This window comes from Bombina bombina, chromosome 5, assembly GCF_027579735.1.
Source record: "Bombina bombina isolate aBomBom1 chromosome 5, aBomBom1.pri, whole genome shotgun sequence".
In the NCBI taxonomy this organism is placed as follows: domain Eukaryota; kingdom Metazoa; phylum Chordata; class Amphibia; order Anura; family Bombinatoridae; genus Bombina; species Bombina bombina.
Genome location: NC_069503.1, coordinates 28794475 through 28818438, shown reverse-complemented (window position 1 = coordinate 28818438; position 23964 = coordinate 28794475). Strand labels below are relative to the sequence as shown.

Below are 23964 nucleotides of genomic sequence, written 5' to 3'. Positions count from 1 at the left end.
AATAATTAACTTTCACTCCTTTATCCACCCTAGTATGAATATTGTTTTCAATACGTAATAACAAGCTGAAAAAGTACATATTTTTCATGGACTTTATAGTTCCAATTGCTACTATATTGGGGACTGTGGTAATATGTGTGTTTTCCTAATGCTCGTCCTTTACTGCATCCGCTGTACTGGAGGCGGAACGAAACGGCTCTAATAAAGTTTAAATATTAAGCAAGTGCTAATATTACTGTTGCTACTCTTAGACAAGTGTTGTGAATACAACTTTGGAGTAATTGCAAATACTGAATTAACGTGCTTTAGAATATGAGTTTATTTTGTTTGTTTTTTCTTTTATTGTGTGCAGCATACAAACATATGTTGTGCTAATTATCGCTAAATATTTTCACCAATCCAGGAGAAGGGCTGAGTTTAAATAGAACAAGTATGGGACTTTGAATCATACGCCCTGAGGAAGCCCCAATGACGTCTAAGTCACGTGGGGGGTGAAACGGCCCTTGGCGTGGAACGTCACTATCACACAGCTGGGAATCAAGCTTCATTTTGTTTGCTCGATGCAAATGTTAAACACAGCTTTTGGAACCATATTAGCTGTAAAATACAGTCTGGGAATCCCCATAAGAAGCAAGTTGTTGTATCCAGATCAGGCTATGACATAAGGACGTAACGGAGAACCGAATATCCAGGAGTCACTTGATAAGTATCTTTGACTATCGAGTCTAACTTTCTAAATGGAACACACTCCTTGGGAAACCAAGGTAACAGAGTGATCTCTGTTAGCAACATTTTTCACTACATGTTGCAATGAAGTACAAGTAACTCTTTAATGTTTCCCTTTTTTTGCCTGCTTGATACATTTTATGTTAATGGTTCATACTTGCTGTGATTACGCTAGTAGTACTCTATGGACATAGATCCCGTATATGGTTTACTATGGTAGCTGTAACCTTTTATTATATTGGTGCTATCCTCTGGTAAGGGTGTTGTCCATTAGTACGAAAGTGTAAAAATAAGCCTTACATGTTATAACAACTTACATGTATTTTACTACTTATACTTAGAAGTATTAGGCATAGATCCTCAGGTACTTAACCCTATGATAACATATTTCCAGTCAGTTTGGGTTATCCTCTGAGAGAGGTGTTGCCAATACTTGTTGCTGTCTTCTTAGTTATTTTTGCATGGATCCCCTCCTATATCCATGGTAGCAGATTCTGTGTATTCACAGGGCTACCCACTGGCTTGGGGTGTTGCCAAATAACTTTGCTATAAACTATATTTAAGGTTATTATCATTGCATCGTTAGCAACCAATGTGAGCTGCCAGCTTTTTCTATGTGTTTTTTACATTTTGAAACACTTGATTTTTATTCGCACTTGTAATAAAATTCATTTATTTAACTATGTGTGGTTTGATTTAGGGGGCCCGACCGCTGATCAGGTTGCGCTGGGGTGGGGAGCACCATTTTTTACATATATAATTTGAATACTTTATGGATATCTCTTATTAAAGAGTTAAAATTTTGGAGTGCTGAAATCCCTGTCTTTCTTTGAGAGGACACTACTGTGTCCTATTCATGTTTCTCTCTATTGAAATAGTGAATCTATATATATATATATATATATATATATATATATATATATATATATATATATATATATATATATATATATATATATATGTATGTATATGTGTGTATATATATATATATATATACTATATATATATATATATATATATATATATAATATATATATATATATATATATTTATTAGAAATGGAAAAGTTCCTTACCAAGTATGATTCGATTAACTTATCTATTTCTCCAAGGGATAAGTCAGGCCCAGTTTCCAATCTTAGGCCTAGATTTAGAGTTTTGTCGGTAACGACCCGCGTAGCTAACGCTGGCTTTTTTCTGGCCGCACCTTTTAAATACCTCTAGTATTGAGAGTTCACAGAATGGCTGCGTTAGGCTCCAAAGAGGGAGCGTACAGGCATATTTACCGCCACTGCAACTCTCGATACCAGAGTTGCTTACGGACGCGGCCAGCTTCAAAAACGTGCTCGTGCACGATTCCCCCATAGAAAACAATGGGGCTGTTTGAGCTGAAAAAAAACCTAATACCTGCAAAAAAGCCGCGTTCAGCTCCTAACGCAGCCCCATTGTTGTCTATGGGGAAACACTTCCTACGTCTGCACCTAACACCCTAACATGAACCCCGAGTCTAAACACCCCTAACCTTACACTTATTAACCCCTATTCTGCCGCCCCCGCTATCGCTGACCCCTGCATATTATTTTTAACCCCTAATCTGCCGCTCTGTAAAACCGCCGCTACTTACATTATCCCTATGTACCCCTAATCTGCTGCCCCTAACACCGCTGACCCCTATATTATATTTATTAACCCTAATCTGCCCCCCACAACGTCGCCTCCACCTGCCTACACTTATTAACCCCTAATCTGCCGAGCGGACCGCACCGCTAAGTATAATAAGTTATTAACCCCTAATCCGCCTCACTAACCCTATAATAAATAGTATTAACCCCTAATCTGCCCTCCCTAACATCGCCGACACCCAACTTCAAACATTAACCCCTAATCTGCCAACTGGAGCTCACCGCTATTCTAATAAATGTATTAACCCCTAAAGCTAAGTCTAACCCTAACACTAACACCCCCCTTAATTAAAATTAAATATAATTTAAATCTAACGAAATTAATTAACTCTTATTAAATAAATTATTCCTATTTAAAGCTAAATACTTACCTGTAAAATAAATCCTAATATAGCTACAATATAAATTATATTTATATTATAGCTATTTTAGGATTTATATTTATTTTACAGGTAACTTTGTATTTATTTTAACCAGGTACAATAGCTATTAAATAGTTAAGAACTATTTAATAGCTAAAATAGTTAAAATAATTACAAAATTACCTGTAAAATAAATCCTAACCTAAGTTACAATTAAACCTAACACTACACTATCAATAAAATTAATTAAATAAAATACCTACAATTACCTACAATTAAACCTAACACTACACTATCAATAAATTAATTAAATACAATATCTACAAATAAATACAATGAAATAAACTAACTAAAGTACAAAAAATAAAAAATATTTACAAACATCAGAAAAATATTACAACAATTTTAAACTAATTACACCTACTCTAAGCCCCCTAATAAAATAACAAAGACCCCCCAAAATAAAAAAATGCCCTACCCTATTCTAAATTACTAAAGTTCAAAGCTCTTTTACCTTACCAGCCCTGAACAGGGCCCTTTGCGGGGCATGCCCCAAAGAATTTAGCTCTTTTGCCTGTAAAAAAAACACATACAATACCCCCCCCCCCAACATTACAACCCACCACCCACATACCCCTAATCTAACCCAAACCCCCCTTAAATAACCTAACACTAAGCCCCTGAAGATCTTCCTACCTTATCTTCACCATACCAGGTTCACCGATCGATCCAGAAGAGCTCCTCCGATGTCTTGATCCAAGCCCAAGCGGGGGGCTGAAGATGTCCATGATCCGGCTGAAGTCTTCATCCAAGCGGGAGCTGAAGAGGTCCATGATCCGGCTGAAGTCTTCTATCAACGGCATCTTCAATCTTCTTTCTTCCGGATCCATGTTCATCTTGCAGACCTCCGACGCGGAACATCCTGCTGGCCCGACGGACTACCGACGAATGAAGGCTCCTTTAAGGGATGTCATCCAAGATGGCGTCCCTCGAATTCCGATTGGCTGATAGGATTCTATCAGCCAATCGGAATTAAGGTAGGAAAATTCTGATTGGCTGATGGAATCAGCCAATCAGAATCAAGTTCAATCCGATTGGCCGATCCGATCAGCCAATCAGATTGAGCTCGCATTCTATTGGCTGTTCCGATCAGAGGCGGGAGTGAGGCGGATTAGGGGTTAATAACTTTATTATAGTAGCGGTGCGGTCCGCTCGGCAGATTAGGGGTTAATAAGTGTAGGCAGGTGGAGGCGACGTTGAGGGGGGCAGATTAGGGGTTAATAAATATAATATAGGGGTCGGCGGTGTTAGGGGCAGCAGATTAGGGGTACATAGCTATAATGTAGCTGGAGACGGCGTGCGGACGGCAGATTAGGGGTTAATAATAATAATATGCAGGGGTCAGCGATAGCGGGGGCGGCAGATTAGGGGTTAATAAATATAATATAGGGGTCGGCGGTGTTAGGGGCAGCAGATTAGGGGTACATAGGGATAACGTAGGTGGCGGTCGGCAGATTAGGGGTTAAAATTTTTTATTAGAGTGGCGGCGATGTGGGGGGGCCTCGGTTTAGGGGTACATAAGGTAGTTTATGGGTGTTAGTGTACTTTAGAGCACAGTAGTTAAGAGCTTATGAACCGGCGTTAGCCCAGAAAGCTCTTAACTACTGACTTTTTTCTGCGGCTGGAGTTTTGTCGTTAGAATTCTAACGCTCACTTCAGACACGACTCTAAATACCGGAGTTAGAAAGATCCCATTGAAAAGATAGGATACGCAAATGACGTAAGGGGATCTGCGAATGGAAAAGTCGCGGCTGGAAAGTGAGCGTTAGACCCTTTCCTGACTGACTCCAAATACCGGCGGTAGCCTAAAACCAGCGTTAGGAGCCTCCAACGCTGGTTTTCACGGCTACCGCCAAACTCTAAATCTAGGCCTTAGTGTTTCAATCCAGTGGTGAGTCTGTAAATAAGCAAAGAAAGAAGATTGATGAATATCGAAATCTAAACAAAGTGCAAAAAACGATCTCACTCTTAACACCCCCGACTTACAAAACTCTCCGACTGATATAAAGCCTTATAATGCGGTGTATGGGTCCAGAAAAAGTCCTGGGGCAAATTCCGGGTTCCCGACTAAGGGCATAAAACCGGATCTATGATAATTTGTCTCGCTTAGGAAGCATATTTTTTGCCAAGCAAAAATGATAAACTTAAAGGTATGCATTGAAGCAATAGTAGCCAGAAGTTTAGTGAAAGGTATATGAACCAAGGCTTTTAATTAAAATGAAGCCGGGAAAAGGATACATATTCCCTCTCTGAAATCCAGTCTAAAGCGAATTTTACCAGAGAGCATAGTTATAAAAAGTAATATATTTATTTATTTATTTATATACCATACAGGATATAACTCCATTACAGTTTGACCATAAATACAAAAACAAATACATATTATTACATGCGTTATTCTTTTAACCTAGGAAAGAAGCATGACCTTATACAAGTATTTACAACTTCCAGTATTAACAATACATAAAACAGGTCTATTACTTAGCAGATATTAGCTCCTTTTCCATTGAAACAATCCAAAGATCACAATAACCTTTATAGAAAAAAAACAAAAAAAACAGAAAACCTGCTATTCCAAGCATAGCTACTAAACAATAGTGTTTGTATTATTTCATGTGTACTATGACCTAAAATCCAATTTCTAGCTAAAATAATTCCATAGAAAAGGAGACCCATTATATGATAGGTGCGCTTATTTGAACCAGTCTTAGAAATATTTTAGGCATCCTTTGTTCGTTACCCGTAAAATCAAAATTACATGAGTTATAAAGAGTATGGTAGTTTTTTCTATTTCTTTCTTAACCAAACTAACAACAACAACAACAACAACAACAAAAAACCTAATCACTTTTCTCTACTCCCCCTCCCCCCTCTCTATAAAAAGTAATATTAGGAAGAGCCAAACCACCTTTCATCTTGGGCAGAGTTTATAAAATGAAATTCTCATTTTTTTCCCTTCCCAAATGTACTTAGAGCACATTCTATGGAAGATAATAATATCCACTTTAAGAAGGAGTAGTGGGAGGTTCTGTAAGAGGTATAATAATTGGGAAAACAAAATTGCCTTGATTATCATAATACATGCAGACATCAAAATGGGTCAAATACTCCAAACATTCAACTTCTTCCCAATGTTATCAAGACATTTTGGAAAACTCAAGTGATACCAATTGGAGGGATGATTACTAAGATTAATACCTAAGTATTTGATTTGTTCCACCACCTTTAATGGGTGGGGAACCTCACCCGCGAGTTAATTGATCCAAAGCATCACCCACGGGTTTATTGATCCAAAGCAGCTCTGACTTCTCCAGATTTATTTATAACCAGAGAATGAGCTATACAGCTCAATCATTTGTAGTAGCCAAGGAATAGACTGGCCTGTATTACTCAGATCAAAATTTCATCTGCAAAGAGTGACGACACTAATTCCTGGTCCCCCAATCTGATTCCTCTCAATTCCTCACAAAGGGTTCTAGGGAAAGGTTGAATAATGTGGTTGATAGCGGGCACCCTTGTAGCATGCCTCTTTTTAAGGTGATCTTGTCTGAGATATCAACATTAACAATAATATAAGAGGTTGGGGCATTATAAATAAGGCGTATGAACTGTAAGAAGTTACCAACAAAACCAAAGCCTGAAAATAAATGGTCCCATAAGATTGAATCAAACACCTTCTCTGCGTCAACTGTGATTAGAGCCATATCCATTCTTAGGTGGGATTTTTTTAAAATACAGCTTTATTATGAAAATAATCTAGGACTAGCATAGCTTTCCTAAGATTTTTAACAGGGTTCCTCCCTGTCATAAAACCAGTTTGATTTAGGGGGGGCGGAGCGCAGCCGTGCAGGAACATGGCCGCACTTTGACACAGCTCCGTTACACATTCCCACTCACTGGCTCTAATATGGTGATCTAAGGGGCAAATGAGGGTCTAAATAACGACTATATCACCTCTAACCGAAGGGCACATAGTCCAAGTTGTTGCCGCACTCCAGATGTACTTTAAAGAGCAGAGAGACTCCTCCGCAAATACAGGCCTGCTTCGGCGATTCCCCGCCTAGTGATCTCTGACCGGGGGACCTCACGACCTACCTGCCTGAGCTGACCTGCCGCATCGAAGTGCCCGGAGTAACGGAGAAAGACCCGGGGCAGAACAATCGAACGGATCCCCGCGATCAGCCGCACGCCCGCACATTACCCACGTGGCGTCTCTCCTAACTGAACAACGGCAGCCTGCGCTCACTCGCCCGGCCATGAACATCCTCACCAGGCCCATCAGCGCACAGGTATAAAGCCGCATAAGGCCCCTAACACCACACCAGTAAAGTTGTGCCTTTATGACCCGGGCCCATAGTTTACATCTTGACAACTAGGGAGGAGGGTTCCTTTGGGCCTACACACCATCCCATAACCACGATAAACGCAGACCTAGTTGGTGGTCACGGAGGGCCCCGGATTGCCTTGTAATCGCCCTGCACAGTCGCTTCACCACCTGACAGCCCAAATCCTGATACATACTACAGAAAGAAACGGGTTAGCCTCACTATACTAATGGCGACTAGGCAGAAGCCGAAAGCAGACAAAAAGGCCTCCATCCCAGCCGCTGCTACTATGTCCTCATTCTTCATAAACAGGATAACGAAGCCCCCTGACCCTGCTAAGGAACTCCTGATGGCTGATACACCCATATTACAAGATCAGGACCCTGCTCCACACTCACAGCAGCTCAATCTGATACAGCAGACTATCTCCCAGCTTCCCTCCAAATCCGACCTTGCAGATCTAAAATCTTTCATTAAAACGGAGATGTCTTCCTTGAAAAAGAACATTGGAGAACTTGGGGCTAGAATAGAATGTCTAGAAGAGGGACAAGACACCTTAGATACCATGATGTCCAATGCTAACCACCAAATGATTAGACAGGATCTCACGATGCAAGCACTCCAACTTAAATAGAAGACCTCGACAACAGAGGTCGCAGGAGTAATCTGAGGATAAGAGGAGTCCCTGAAGAAGCAACTCAGGACTGCCTTGTCTCCTACCTGCTACAACTATTCGAATACATTGCCCCAGCCCTTAAACTTACTGAAACATCACTGGAACGTGCACACAGAGCACTGAGACCAGTCCCAAAACCACCTAATCCTCCCAGGGACATTATTGTTAAATTTGCTCACTACTTAGAGAAGGAGGAGATTTGGAGACAAGTACGCCTGCAGAAGGAGATTAAGTTCCAGACCTATAGTATTCAAATATTCCAGGATATTAGCCCAGCAACAATTGAAAGGAGAAGAGGAATACGTTATATTACCCAAGTCCTACAAGAAAGGCGAGTGAAATATAGATGGGGGTTCCCATTCAGCCTCATAGTCCAGCATGATGGAAAAACACACGTCTACAAAGATACCGAAGACTTGGACGCTCTCTCAAAAGGTCTTAACATTCAATTCCCTCAACCGAACCCTAAAGACTCGGATCCACCCTCCACAAGCAATCAAGCAGACCCCAAGCCGCAAAGACCACAGTGGTCCCAAGCCATCAAAAAGAAAAAACTGGACCTTCTTTCATCCTAGGTCCCCTTCACCAGCCGCGCCCACGGGCGCCTGACTGCTATGCAGAAATGCAAGTACAGAAGACACAGAATCTCTCTCTCAGGACACGATAAGTATAATATGGCACAATGTAACTCACTAGTGGGGAGATGGGAACTGGGATTAATGTTGGACTGCCTTGAAATGTTGCTCACTTTCTTTGTAACTACCATGTTTTTTTACTGCTTTTAAAAAAAAAGGTAAAAAAAAAAAGGTTTTGACTTCACTCCTCCCCCTCCCCATCTCCTATCCCCCTCCCTCCCCTCCCACGCCTTTCCTCCCCACCTACCTGCCTACTACCTACAAAATCTTCCCACGACACGTGATCTGTAATTGGCATGATTTCCTTTTTTTGCTTTGAAATGTGGGGTTACTGTACTGTAAGAGATTCTTGCGGGAGGGTGGTTATTGTACAATGTAGATCCGTAACTGTATAAGATTTTGTTTTAATTGCATTCCCTTCCATCCCCCACAAATATAGGCTACTAACTCTCCCCACCCCAACCCTTCCAAAAATAAGCACTAACCAGATTTGACACGAGCCCATACCCCCCCCCCTCCAACTATTATAACCAGAGGAAAATTCATCTTCCACCTTTAAGTCTTGCCCCCAGGGCCTGTAACCAGATTTACTTAAATCCACACTAATATTACCTGAGAGTCTAAGCGGTTCGCCCCCTTTTCTTGAACCCTGCCACCCAAGGCAAGATTATATTACTACCTTCATACACGGACCGCTATAACTGTAGGCGACCCACCCCGTAGTCCCTAGAGGAACTCCTCTCATCTACCCTTTGAACTAAACCCTCTCCCAAAGTTTGCCCCCAATCAATCACTCAAAATTCTTTTCGATGAGTCAGTACCAGTTGGGATGTGACACCCCCTATCCCTTAACTCATGTTATTGATGGTTCTCTCAATAACTCTTGTTCTTTTGTTAAATGTTTTTCGTTTTAAGAGATTGTATGTTATGTTTAATGCTACCTCAAAACTGCATGGCCAGTTGTTTAGGCCGTGCTTGGGCCCCCCCCGGTCCGTCCCGTGCACAGATACTCATACCCATAATACAACAAATAGAAACCCTACTAGTCACACACTATACAATTCCACCCCAAAACATAGATAATGGCTAACCTAAAGACTAGACCCCATGCTAGCAATGACATAACTATATACTCCATCAATGCAAAAGGCCTGAACATACCCTCCAAGAGGTCGACAGCCTCCAAAGACTTCCACAGACTTGGAGCAGACCTTGTGTTCCTACAGGAAACCCATTTTCGCAAAGGGAAAGAACCCTCCACCTTCACACGCACCTTTGGCAGATGCTTCTGGGCATCACATTGTAGTAACAAGAAAAAATGGGGTGGGGATCTTACTTAAGAAAAATATACCCTTCACCTCAATACAAACGATAAGAGACAGAGAAGGCAGATACCTTCTTCTAACTGGCCTATTATACGGGAGACCTATTACACTGGTCTCAGTATATGCCCCCAACACCGCACAACATTCCTTCATGAAAAAAATCAAAAACCTAGTTTTAGACCACCAGAAGGGCACACTCATCATATGTGGAGACCTAAACACTGCTCTCAACCCTAAGTTAGACTGCTCAACACTCCACTCCTCCACACCATTATCGAGGATCTCCAAAATTAAATCACATTTAGAGAAAATCGTAGCCCAAGATGTGTGGCGGACCTTACACCCGCAGACTAAAGATTTCACCTACTTCTCATACCCACATGGTGTTTACACCAGAATTGACTATGTGTTTGCGGATGTGGGGGGCTTATCTCTTTTCAATTCGGCCTCGATATCCCCAATCACATGGTCCGACCACGCCTCCATAGTTTGCTCAATGACATGGCCTTCTAAACCCATAAAAGATTTCCTCTGGAGACTCGACGAACACTTACTGACAGATCCGGGAGTGATCTCCAAACTGACAGAATCCCTCACAGAGTACTTCACACATAACTCCCTACCTGAGACCCACGCCCACACTCTCTGGGAAGCGCATAAGAGCGTCATAAGGGGGAATCTGATAGCCCTTAAGGCACACATGAATAAATCCAAGAGAGAATACACAAACTCCCTGATAACACAAATACTCCACTTGGAATCCCGACACAAGAAATTCCCCTCCGACAGAAACCTGTTAGACGAAATAACGGCTCTCAAACAGACTCTAGCTTCCCATCTCGACAAGACACATAAAAGGCAAGCTTTCCTCACCCAACAAAAAAACTACGAAGGAAGAAACAAATCAGGCAGATTATTAGCGAGATACCTCAAGCAAAAAACACACCAAAAATACATCATGCAGTTAAAGGATAACAGAGGTATCCCCCAATTCTCCACTCAGAACATCTCTAAAGCCTTCAAATACTTCTTCCAGAAATTATATAACATACAACCCACCGACCCCAGTAACCCATCCCAAATCTCCACCAGGGCACAATTAATAGAGGGATATCTCAACAAACTACATATACCACAATTAAACGACCAGCAGAAAGAAAAACTAGAAAACCCCATCTCCCTGTCTGAACTTAAATTAGCCCTGAAGCACCTGCCCAACGGAAAAGCGCCAGGCCCAGATGGCTTTAGCAACAAATATTACTCAACCTTCCAAGATACTCTCACTCCCCACATGCTGAAATATTTTCAATCTATAGATGAAAGTAATTCATTCCCCTCTTCCGCACTGGAAGCCCACATAATTTTAATCCCCAAACCAAACAAACCCCAAGACCTTCCCAGTAGCTATCGGCCAATATCATTGCTAAACACCGATGTAAAGATATTTGCTCGCATATTGGCACTCAGATTGAATGACGTCCTCCCAGACCTGATCCACCTGGATCAGGTCGGGTTTGTACCTGGAAGGGAAGCTAAAGACAACACGGTCAGGGCCTTAAATTTGATCCACTACGCTAGAACTAAAAACATCCCCTCTGTAGTATTATCCACCGACGCAGAGAAGGCCTTTGACCGTGTTGCCTGGGACTTCATGCGGGCCACATTGACCCACATGGGTCTGGGCACGAAGACCCTTACTAGGATCTTTTCATTATACTCTTGCCCCACGGCTAGATTGTTAGTCAATGGAACTCTATCCCCTCCATTTCCTATTAACAACGGCACACGCCAAGGCTGCCCCTTATCCCCCCTTCTATTTGCCTGCGTCATAGAAGCTTTAGCAATTAAGATCAGGCAGAACCCTCAGATAACAGGTATCAATATTAAAAACCACAGATACGTTGTGTCACTATTTGCCGACGACATGCTCCTTACTCTCACTAACCCTGACCACTCGATACCCCATCTTCTGGACGAATTTGCAAACTTTAAACTCCTTTCTAACTTTGTTATTAATATGTCCAAATCAGAAATTTTAAATGTCAACATGAAAGGCCCTTCCCTGGACGCCACACGAGCAGTTTCCCCCTTCACTTGGTGCACTCATTCTCTAAAGTACTTGGGAATCCATCTGACCTCCTCACACGACGACCTATTCCACCTCAATTACACCCCTATCAAGCACAATATCATACGAGACCTCTCCTCATGGGGTTCCAAGAACCTAACGTGGCTAGGACGTATCGAAACCATTAAAATGAATATTTTCCCACGCATATTATATCTTCTCCAGACACTACCGATCCCACTCCCCAAGACATTCCTTCCATCCCTTCAGAGAGCATTCAGCGACTTCATTTGGCGTCGCAGACCGCCAAGAATTAGCAAACAAACAATGTTGACTTCCAAATCACAAGGGGGGCTGGGGGTCCCCGACCTCGCCGCCTACCGCCAAGCGATCTTTTTACAACGCATTGTAGACTGGAATATCCACTACAACCATAAAAGGTGGGTCACACTAGAACACCTATCGATAGATAAACCTCACTTAGGAAGGCTGTGTTGGAGCAGCCCTCGCCTACTAAAGTCCATCAACTCATCCAACCCAATAATACAGGAAACATTTCAGGTCTGGGAACATACAATCAATACATCTCACTTCATTTCATCAATCCCTTCACCCTTGACCTCCTTGATAGAAAACGGAGAGTTTATCATTAGACCATACACCACACAAACCACCACAGGAGCCACAAACAGAGATCTTACAATACACGACCTAACCAGTAACGAAATCCTCCTCTCACAAAATGACTTGGTAACAAAAGGCCTCGCATGCTTTGAAGACTGGTTTACATATGCACAGGTAACCCATTTTATCACCAAACACCAGGGCTATAGAAATATGATCAGGCCCCTGACCTCTTTTGAAACCCTTTGCACCCAAGAACCCCCCCTACGACATACACTCTCGATTATATATAAGATCCTGACCCACACTCCCCCAGGCCATATCCCCCCTTACCTTGAAAGTTGGGAGAGGGACCTGGGAGTAATCATCTTACCTCACACGAGTAGATTAATGTTCCAGGGCACAAAAAAATCCTCTATCTCATCCTCAATTCAAGAAGTTAATTTTAAACTCTTGCATAGATGGTACCTAACCCCGAGAAAGCTAAACCGTCTCTTCCCCTCCCACAGCAACAAATGTTGGCGCTGCGGTCATGTTAACAGTGACACCGCCCACATGTGGTGGTGGTGCAACAGCATCCAGAATTTCTGGAGAAACACCATCTCCGAAATGGAGACCATTTTGACAACCCAATTCCCGATTGACCCCCTCATTTGGCTACTACACAAACCCCCCCCAACACTTAAATATAAACCCTACCTACACCTCCTCAACATTATGACCAATGGGGTTAAAGTATTGATAGCTAAGAACTGGAAAAGTAGGGAGGCCCCCTCTATGAATATGTGGATCACAAAAGTCACGGAAATACTAGATCTGGAGGAATACTACTTCCTCAAAAATGACAAAATGGACTCCTATGCGGAACTCTCCCAACTTTGGACCACTTACATCCAAAATAAACACAAAGGCACCAATTAGTTAGTCTTCCCAAAAATCAGTCAGGTTTCCTCCCATTCACTACCTCTACATAACACGCTAGCAGGGGATCCAAAAGCATCCCACACCCATCACACTCATGTTCTGTGCGCGGGCGGAGCGGGGGCGCCCAACCTCCGTTCATGTAAATTGTTTTGTATTTAAATTCTCAATTTTTAAAAAAGGATAATCAGGACAATACCCTTTGGTAGTTACCTCCCAGTTTCTTGCGATCCTACAACAGGACTCTATCACAGACTTTTCAACCATAACCTGATATCGCAGAACACTCAGAACGGACATCCTGGGAGGTCCTGCCATTTTGTGCCGATAGGCACCTTGCATTTCGACTTTATCCTTAAAAATTAACCGCTGTTGTTGTACCTGGCGACCTGGAGCTGCGTCTCCAACTACTTGTAACCTCATTTTTTTATCCTACAATAAAGCTGTTTCAAAAAAAAAAAAAAAAAAACAAAAAAAAAAACCAGTTTGATTTAAATGTATGATGGGATTAAGGACAATTTTACGTTTATTAGAGATAATAGATGTCAAAATTTTGTAATCCTGATTCAAAAGGGATATAGGCCTGTAGAACGCAGGGCATTCGGCGTCTTTCTATTTTTTAAGAATAAGAGCAATATTAGAGACCGTAAAATACCTGAAATCCATCATCTTATTTTCTGTATAGTATCTGTTAAATAGTGAGAACAGAATTTGTGCAACCTGGTCTTTCAACAGTTTGTAAAACTATGCAGGGAGAGCATCAGGACTCTGAGGGCTTATTAAGTTTCAGGTTATTAATAGCTTCCATTATTTCTGCTATTGAAATTGATTCATTTACCTGTTGCAGCTCTAAATTAGAAATTTGTGGTAACTTTAAATGTTGCCAAAATTTTGATTTATTTAAAGCAATAACTGGACCTGGTGAATAAATACCCTGGAAAAATTCTATGAAGGATTGCTTGATATCGTCAATGTTTGTCACTCATGTCTTCTTATATTTAAAGGCTGCTATAAAATTCTGCTGGCTTCTAATACTCAAGATCTTAGCTAGGTATTATGCAGATTTTCCATATTGGCCACTAAAAAATGCCTTTTGTTTTTTATCTGAGATTATCATATTTTGTTTCAAGTGTAAATCTCTCTCTAGTCTAGCACTAGTGTATTTATTCCAAGTAAATTGGGATGGGTTCCTAATGTGGTCACAAAATCTGTTCTTGATTAGAGAGTTGTTCTTCCTGCGTCTTGCTTTTTTTCCCATGTACATAAATACGCTTTTATTTTCCCTCTGAGTACAGATTTTGGAGATATTCTTCCCATTTAGATTTCAGCCAGTTTTTAAAGCGGATATTATGTAGTAAATAGTATGGAAAAAAGAACTTTTGGGACTTTTTTAATATTAAATTCTAAAGATATGATAGCATGGTCTGAGATGATTACTTAATTTATACCCGCCTTACGGTCTAGACCCAACATATTGCTATAGATTAAAAAAAATCAATCTGGGAGAAGGTTTTATGCAATAAGGATTCACATGTAAATTCCTTAAGGTCAGAATTCTAAAGTCTCCAGATATCCTTTAGGGAAAGTTTAGCGCATATGTTTTGTAAAACTTTAGCTTCTGTAATCTTCCTGGGGGAGAATTTGGGGTTAGCTCTATCTAGTAACTTTGTCTAGTAATTGGGTAAAAGTCATATTGAAGTCTCCCGCAAGAATCAGATACTTCCCTGCATAATGGAATAGTTTTAAACTTAAATTTTCCAAGAACTCTTTTTCTGGCATATTGGGGTCGTAAACATTGCATAAAACAAGGTGTAGATCATAAATCTGAATTTCCACTATTAAAAATCCCATTAGGATCAATCTATTGAGATAAAATTTGAAATGTTTAATGTTCGCTAAACAAGATAGCGATGCCCTTATTCTGTCAGGTTAGGAAATGTCCAGAAGAAGACCCAAATGCTAGGGCGAACTTAAACAACACCCTTGCTCTCTGAGTTTAATCCAGGACGTGACCCCACGACAACCTCCAAAAAACAAAGTACTCACCATATGGGGCAGGGTTAGCCTGTGCCAAAGTAATTCATCATATCAGCCAGATAGACTTCTGAATAAGGAACTGGTTTCAGGAAATGTCTTCCACAGTATCAGGAGAGCAGGGATAGTCCACTTATACTCAGACAGAAGAAGGGTAAAACAGGAAACAGTTAATAATGCAGGAGTAGGTCATTTGTTATCAGGCAGTCTGAAGGTTAACACTGTGTAGACAGTCTTTGCAGAGTATGCAACAGGTAATCAGGCAGTTTGAGGGTTAACACTGAGTAGACAGTCTTTGCAGAGTATGCAACAGGTAATCAGGCAGTGTGAGAGTTAACACTGTGTAGACAGTCTTTGCAGAGTATGCAACAGGTAATCAGGCAGTTTGAGGGTAAACACTGTGTAGTCAGAACTTGCAGAATTAACAACATGTAATCAGGTAGTTTGAAGGTTAACACTGTGTTGTCAGAACTTGCAGAGATAGCAACAGGTAAGCTGGTAGTTTGAAGGTTAACACAGATTAATCAGTACTTGTTGAGATTGGCAACAGGATATCAAGCAGTTTGAAGGTTTACACTGAATAATTGTATTTGCAGAGTTTGGAAACAGGTAAACATGCAGATTGAAGGTTTCACAGAAATAACAGTATTTGAATAGTTTGGCAGTACACAGAGTAGTCTGAATATGCAAGGTTTGCAGCAGGTAAACAGGAAGTTTGAAAGTTTCACAAAACAAACAGTACTTGCATTGTTTGGAGACAGGTAATCAGGAGGTTGAAGGTTAATCCAGCATAGTAAATCCTTGAAGAGATTGGCAACAGAAAAGCAGCAGTTAGAGAGATTCCTCAGCGAAATCCTATCAGAAGCCAAAAAGTTAACAAACAAACTGGCACTGGAGAAACAGGAAGCCAAGAATAAAAAGCCTGGTTGTGACATCATCAGGAAGGGGTGGCTCAGACACCTGTCAATCAAGCACACAGAGAGGACTGCAGAGCTTCCCAGCAGCTGAGCATGACATATTCCTTTTATCATAGGGGGAGGACAAAATTTTCCCTACCCATTTAGTTTTTAGTTTGGGAACCTCTAATGGTTTAAGATGTGTCTCCTGTAGAAATACTATATCGGGTCTGTGCTTCCCTAGTTGGTTTATAATTGACTTTCTCTTAACTGGCGATAGAATTCCCCACATATTCCAGGATTGAATTTTTAAATTATCCATCTACTAATGGAAGTTTGAGGCATAAGGGGGCGGGACATGGGCAGAAAAAAAGGAGGGAAAGGGATAAAACAATAAATGGGATAAAACCAACCTCTCTCCACCCTCTTCCCGTGCGCTTGTAAATGCAGATAATCAAGTATGATCTTAATAAGATATTTAAAGGAAAATAAAAACAAAGAAAATAAAACTGCAGACACTCAATACAGTCCAATGATCTTTACCGATGTAAATACATTCCAAAAGATTAAAACAAAATGTATTCTTAATGATTATTCCGACAAAAATCTTGAGCGTCTGTGACATTGTTCAAGGTGATGGAGTTACCGTTCTTATCTAAGACAATTTTAGCCGGGTACAACAGCCTGGCATTGAAATTTTGAAGTCTGTACACACAGTTGGTATATATTATGTGTTCTTTTACCAGTTTTACCCTGTTTTAATTGTTTTTTTTTTTACAACACTGGTACCACTGTGTTGATTTGTTTAAGCCTACGCTAACTGGCCTCTTTTTCCTCCCGGTTGGAGAGACTACAGAAGGCTCTCTTTAGCTTAGTTTAAGCACAGCAAGCTGGGCTGTTGTCTAAAGGACCAGCTTGCACTACTAGGCACATTTGGGTGCCGCTTCTCTTGTGAGTACCCAGCTTTCATTTCCATATTGTATACATCTCTTATTATACTGATATACACATGTGGCTTTCTTGTGTGTGTTCCTTCTCCATGCACCTCTAACACACAAGGATTGAAAGCCCCCTGTTCAAGTGTTCAGCGAGCTGGGCTCCTGCAAAAGGTCCATCCTGCTTCTATTGGCACAAGTGAGTGCCTTTGGCACATGTGAGTACACTGTGTCTGTGTCTAGTACCTTTTTCCTGCACATTTTCATTACTGATACACACATGCGGCACCTCTCTTTTTTTGCTCTCATATTTTCTAGAACCACCTGAATTATTGTGTTAAAGAGTGCTGCCTCCGGTGTGTCTGCTACTTCTGCTTTGTGTTTTCTCTGACATCACAAAGATTGCTTAAGATCCTTTGAAGATTGGGACTTTATTTTCAGCATTTGGGACTTTTTGGTCATATTTTCATATATTTATATATTTATTTTATTTAGCACACTGTTTTTTTATTGGGTAACATCAATTGCATATACCCTCACCTGTACATATCTGTATTATAGAACCATTTGTATAGCGCCTCCTATTGGTTAGCTTAGAGATAACCATTGTTGAACTTTTTTGGCATTGAAATTAGCCTTAATTAGCTTGGAGCAGAATGGTGACATTGTCACTGCGCTCCTCGGTTCCTCTTGCCACTCTGTCCTGTTGTTATGGCCATTGCAATGGACGTGGCGGTTCTTGTGGGCGCACGGCGATGACATCTGGCCAAATTTGGTCTGATAGGTTAATATCTCACAAGCATTACAGACATAGCCCTTCTCTTACTTTGGTTACTATGTGTTAGAATAGAGTGGTCCTGTATATTAATTTGATCCTCAGCATCAGATACTCTAGAGGGGGAGGCAGTGACTCTATATTCATGTGACATCTATATGAGAACCAAAGTCCAGGTGTGACCCTCTCATTGTCTCCCAACTGACAAGTTGTACTCATGTGAGACACACAGAGAAAGGTGACACTCCCACATTAGTATAAATATCTGTGTAACACTCAGTGATATCACTGGAGGAACCAGAGAGACTTCATACTTACAGAGCTTCTGCTAAACGGTAATGTTCAAAACCTGACCTAAATCTTTATTAACAGCCTCACACTGTTGTGTTTTATATAATGATGAGAAAATATTGTTCTGGATTTTGTTGTGATAAAGATAAAATATATTTTTTGTTTAATCAAGAAATGAAAATTATTGTTTCATATAAATGACTGAAAACAAAGATTATAATATATTTCTAAAATTGTGATTTGGCCCCTAGTTAAAGTGATGGTAAGCACCCAAAATGTTATTGTTTAATAAGATAGATAATCCCTTTATTTACCATTCCCCAGTTTTGCATAACCAACACTGTTATAGAATTATACTTTTTACCTCTGTAATTACCTTGTATCTAATCTTCTGCAGACTGCCTCCATATTTTACATCTTTTGACAGACAGGCATTTTAGATAATTAGTGCTGACTCTTAAATAACTCTACATGCATTAGCACAATGTTATTTATATGAAACACATGAACTAACACCCTCTAACTGTGATACAATGTCAAATGCATTAAGATAAGAGGCAGCCTTCTAGGGCTTAGAAATTGGCATAGGAGCTTCCTAGGATTATCTTTCAACAAAGAATACCAAGAGCACAAAGCAAACTTGATGATAAAAGTAAATTAGAAAGTTGTTTAATATTACATGCCCTATCATGAAAGATTAATTTGGACTTTAATATCCCTTTAAGGGGCAATTATAACCCACACATTGTTAACTGTACTAAATGCTTGTGCTGAATCAATAGCACATATGTAATAACCTAAACAGCTGATCTGTATCACATGAATTGTTATGTGTGCCTTTAATTATACCATACGTACAGTTAATCAGAACCATTATTTATTATTATCTGTTTAAACCATTTAATATACTTTTTACAGACACGGCCAGAGCACTGAGAGATATCAGGTATTGATGTAACTGGAGTGAATAAGGGAACCTTCTTCCTGAGCACAGACATTGGAGCCTGTTATCAGCATGAACTCATTTGTGTTAGGTGAGTAAAATAGATATTATGCTGACTTTAATTACTGGGAAAATAGATCACTTATTAAACAAATATAAACTATTATATTTATATCTGCACCTTTTGGTCAGTGACCGTTATAAAGAAGGAGCAACTCCCATTGGGATAAGAAGGAGGGTAAAAAATACAACCCCCGCCCCTGTCCTTTTAGACAGATCACGTCTAACTGCCTAACCTCACCCCCAGACTTCTGTACTCAGAACACCTGCAACTCCAACTTCCCCTGCCCTGACCTCGCTCATGGAACACCCATAACTACACTTAAATGACTACCTTGTTCCCAGTGAGTATTCCCCACCCCAGAACCACCCCTGATTTGTGTACTTAATTTTGCAGTAAATATTATTAAACTAATACAGTTTTTGGCTGTTTATTTAAATTAAACAACCACAGCTGAAAGCTTAAAAGTATTGTAAAATTTCATTAATCGCCTACTTTTACACTCCAATGAAACAGCTCTATATTTTACAATATAATTTGTATTTTCACCGATTACCTCACTCAGTCCAACCCTCAAATATGGGCTGTACAAGAGGAAAAGCAATCTCCAATCAGATGCCGATTTTATGCATATCATTAGGTAACGATTTCTTCCCATGCATATCATTAGGTAATGATTTATTCCCACTGCGCATGCGTACTCCGATCGTGAACCTCACTCAAGCGCATATCCAGCCTCTGATGCTGAGATTACCCACATAATGTCAATGGAATCTCGCAAGTGACGTAAAGGATGACGCTTCAGAAGCTAGTGAATGTGCATCGCGACAATCTTCCGCCATTTTAAGAACCTGGGTTATCAATGTGGATTGGACTAGGGAAACGCATACCCGGCGATGGGATTGGAAATTGGACAATTTTAAGAAGATGATTACTAATAAATTGTACTAATTTGAAACAGAAATGTAAATTACAAACTGCTATAAAATTCATTAATTTTGCCATTACTGATAAAAAATTTGGGGGGTTTAGTGTCCCTTTAAATGAGGATGGTGGCTGCCACCTCTCTTGACCAGAATATAGATGTACTTGTTCCCTGGCTGAGAACTTTATGCAACATTCTTTGTCATCATTTTTTAATTTTTGATTTACACATAAATAAGTTAAAAAATAAACACAAAACAGAAGACATTTTGTTGCGTATAAAAGAATATGATTTTTTTTATTAAGATGGATTATATTATAAAGAATAAATATAATTTGTCTTTATTTCATTTCTTTTTATGTAGACAAACACGTGAAAAGTTCAGCTGCATTCTTCACTACAGGAAGCATCAGAATGATACCACAGACTCCAACATTTTTAGACACTGACTATTCACAAACATTGGGGAAATCACAGCAGATATTTAAAGAAGATGGAGAATTGGCAGGTACTGGACAGCAATCATTCTGTACAGAGAGTAATTTAGTCATCAAACAAGAGGACAAGATGTATGCCTTATCTAGTGAAATGATTATCCCAGAGGACAAAGCACCCATATGTACAGAGAGTAATTTAGTCCTCAAACAAGAGGACAATATTTATGCCTTATCTAGTGAAATGATTATCCCAGAGGACAAAGCACCCATATGTACAGAGAGTAATTTAGTCATCAAACAAGAGGATAATATTTATGCCTTACCTAGTGAAATGATTATCCCAGAGGATAAAGCACCCGTATGTACAGAGAGTAATTTAGTCATCAAACAAGAGGATAATATTTATGCCTTACCTAGTGAAATGATTATCCCAGAGGATAAAGCACCCGTATGTACAGAGAGTAATTTAGTCATCAAACAAGAGGATAATATTTATGCCTTATCTAGTGAAATGATTATCCCAGAGGATAAAGCACCCGTATGTACAGAGAGTAATTTAGTCATCAAACAAGAGGATAATATTTATGCCTTATCTAGTGAAATGATTATCCCAGAGGACAAAGCACCCGTATGTACAGAGAGTAATTTAGTCATCAAACAAGAGGATAATATTTATGCCTTACCTAGTGAAATGATTATCCCAGAGGATAAAGCACCCGTATGTACAGAGAGTAATTTAGTCATCAAACAAGAGGATAATATTTATGCCTTATCTAGTGAAATGATTATCCCAGAGGATAAAGCACCCGTATGTACAGAGAGTAATTTAGTCATCAAACAAGAGGATAATATTTATGCCTTATCTAGTGAAATGATTATCCCAGAGGATAAACCACAAACATTTACCAAGCTTTCAAACATTTTTAAAGAAGAGAAAAGTCTACAGTCTAACCAAATGATTCATACAAAGGAGAAAACTTTCAAATGTACAGAATGTGAGAAAAGCTTTAGATGCACGTCTCGTCTCCTAGAACACCACAAAATTCACACAAGTGAGAAGCCAAACACATGTCCTGAGTGTGGAAAAAGTTTTACAATAAAGAGTAGTCTGAAAAAACATGAAAAGAATCACACAGGGGAGAAGCCGTTCACATGTACAGAGTGTGGAAAAGGATTTACACAAAAGAGTGATCTGAAAACTCATGAAAGGATTCACACAGGCGAAAATCCTTTCACATGCACAGAGTGTGGAAAAAGTTTTACAGAAAAGATTAATTTGAAAACTCATGAAAGGAGTCACACAGGAGAAAAGCCGTTCACATGTACGGAGTGTGGAAAAAGTTTTACACAAAAGAGTAGTCTGAAAAAACATGAAAGGATTCACACAGGAGAAAAGCCTTTCACATGTACAGAGTGTGGAAAAAGTTTTACACAAGAGAGTAGTCTGAAAAAACATGAAAGGATTCACACAGGAGAAAAGCCTTTCACATGTACAGAGTGTGGAAAAATTTTTACACTAAAGAGTAATCTGAAAATTCATGAAATGATTCACACAGGGGAAAAGCCTTACACATGTACAGAGTGTTGGAAAAGTTTTACACAAATAAGTAGTCTGAAAAGTCATGAAAGGAGTCACACAGGAGAAAGGCCTTACACATGTACAGAGTGTGGAAAAAGTTTTACACAAATAAGTAGTCTGAAATCTCATGAAAGGAGTCACACAGGAGAAAAGCCTTTCACATGTACAGAGTGTGGAAAATGTTTTACAGATAAGGGTAATCTGAGAAAACATGAAAGTATTCACAAGGGAAGAAACTTTTCACATGTTTAGAAAGTGAAAAAAAATATTTTTATTGAAATCGGGTATCGGAAAACACCAAATATTTACACACAAACTTTATATACACAATGTACAAACCTCTTTACAATTATCCTAAAGAGGACAAACTCTCTAAATAGAAGCATCAACAAGGATCCTATTGTAAATAATACTTTCTTATTCCCTGTTATAAAAGACCCAGATTGGAAGTGCTCTCCTGTTGTCCTTTGTTCCTCTATATATGCACATCTCAGTATCTCTCATATCAATGGGATAGAATCCAAACACCATAAATTTTACACATATGAGTAATCTGAAAAATCATGAAAGGATTCACACAAGAGAAAGGCCTTTCACATGTACAGAGTGTGGGAAATGTTTTACACAAATGGATTATCTGAAAACTTATGAAAGTAGTCAGAAGGGAAGAAACCTTTTGCATCTTTAGAACGTGGAAAAGGTTTCCATTGAAATCAGGTATCCCAAAACACCAAATATTTACACACAAATAAATTTTATATGCAGAGTGTACAAACCTCTTTACAGTTATCCTAAAGAGGACAAACTCTCTAAATAGAAGCATCAAAATAGATGTTATTGTAAATAATACTTTCTAAATCCCAGTTATGAAAGCCCTAGATTGGAAGTGCTCTTCTGCTGTCCTTTGTTCCTCTATATATGTGCACCTCAGTTTCTCTCATATCAATGGGATAGAATCCAGAAGAAGCTCTGTCTCTCCCTCTTTTTTATTTGCTAAGCCGGATGATTTAATCCACACAAAATTATTACATTATTGACTCTCAGCAGTGCAGATTTGTAGTGTAATATTAAATAGCCCCCGGATTGAAGGGGTTTAGCTGCTAGTTTTCTCTCTGCTGCTGTAGTCCAATCATTTATTTGTGATAATCGTATATATTGAAATAAAATGGAGTGTGCAAAGCGCCTAAAGGCTGAGGTTAAGAATGAATTAGGAGCTCAGCGGCAGGTAAGGATGAATACAGGAGTATTAATGTAGTGACTTGAAATTAGAGGAGGTTTATTCAATCAATGGCATGTGAATAATAAATGTAATAAAACCTGCAAATACAATAAAAACAATATTGGCGGTGTATTAAAACAATATTCTTAACAAATGTTGCACAATAAAAACAATGGTCACAATAAAATATAAGTTATGGATCCATGATGCCTAGATAAATGTCTGAAAAACTAGGATTTTGAGATGGTTTGTATTTCCAATGAATGCAATGAGTGGTTGCTGAGATCTGAGCAAGATGTGTGTAGTGAGAATATCAGTGTACACAATCGTGTGTGAAAACAACCGTCTGAAAGGTTGCAGCAGTGAATAATTCAACAATGCAAAATATGAATTACAGGCAAGGTCGTGCAGACAATCCTATTGAGTTATAATTAATGTGTGTAGGTATAAAAAATATATACATATA

General features: G+C 39.6%; 1 protein-coding gene across 1 annotated transcript in view; it reads left to right on the top strand.

Moving 5' to 3' along the window:
• Positions 1–23964, top strand: part of LOC128659744 (zinc finger protein 585A-like) — a 175928-nt gene that overhangs the window by 14289 nt on the left and 137675 nt on the right. The window contains exons 2-3 of the mRNA XM_053713324.1: positions 19253–19368; positions 20628–22490. Of these exons, the coding sequence (XP_053569299.1) occupies positions 19350–19368; positions 20628–22490 (1882 nt within the window). The 5' untranslated portion in view covers positions 19253–19349. The remainder of the gene's footprint in view (positions 1–19252; positions 19369–20627; positions 22491–23964) is intronic.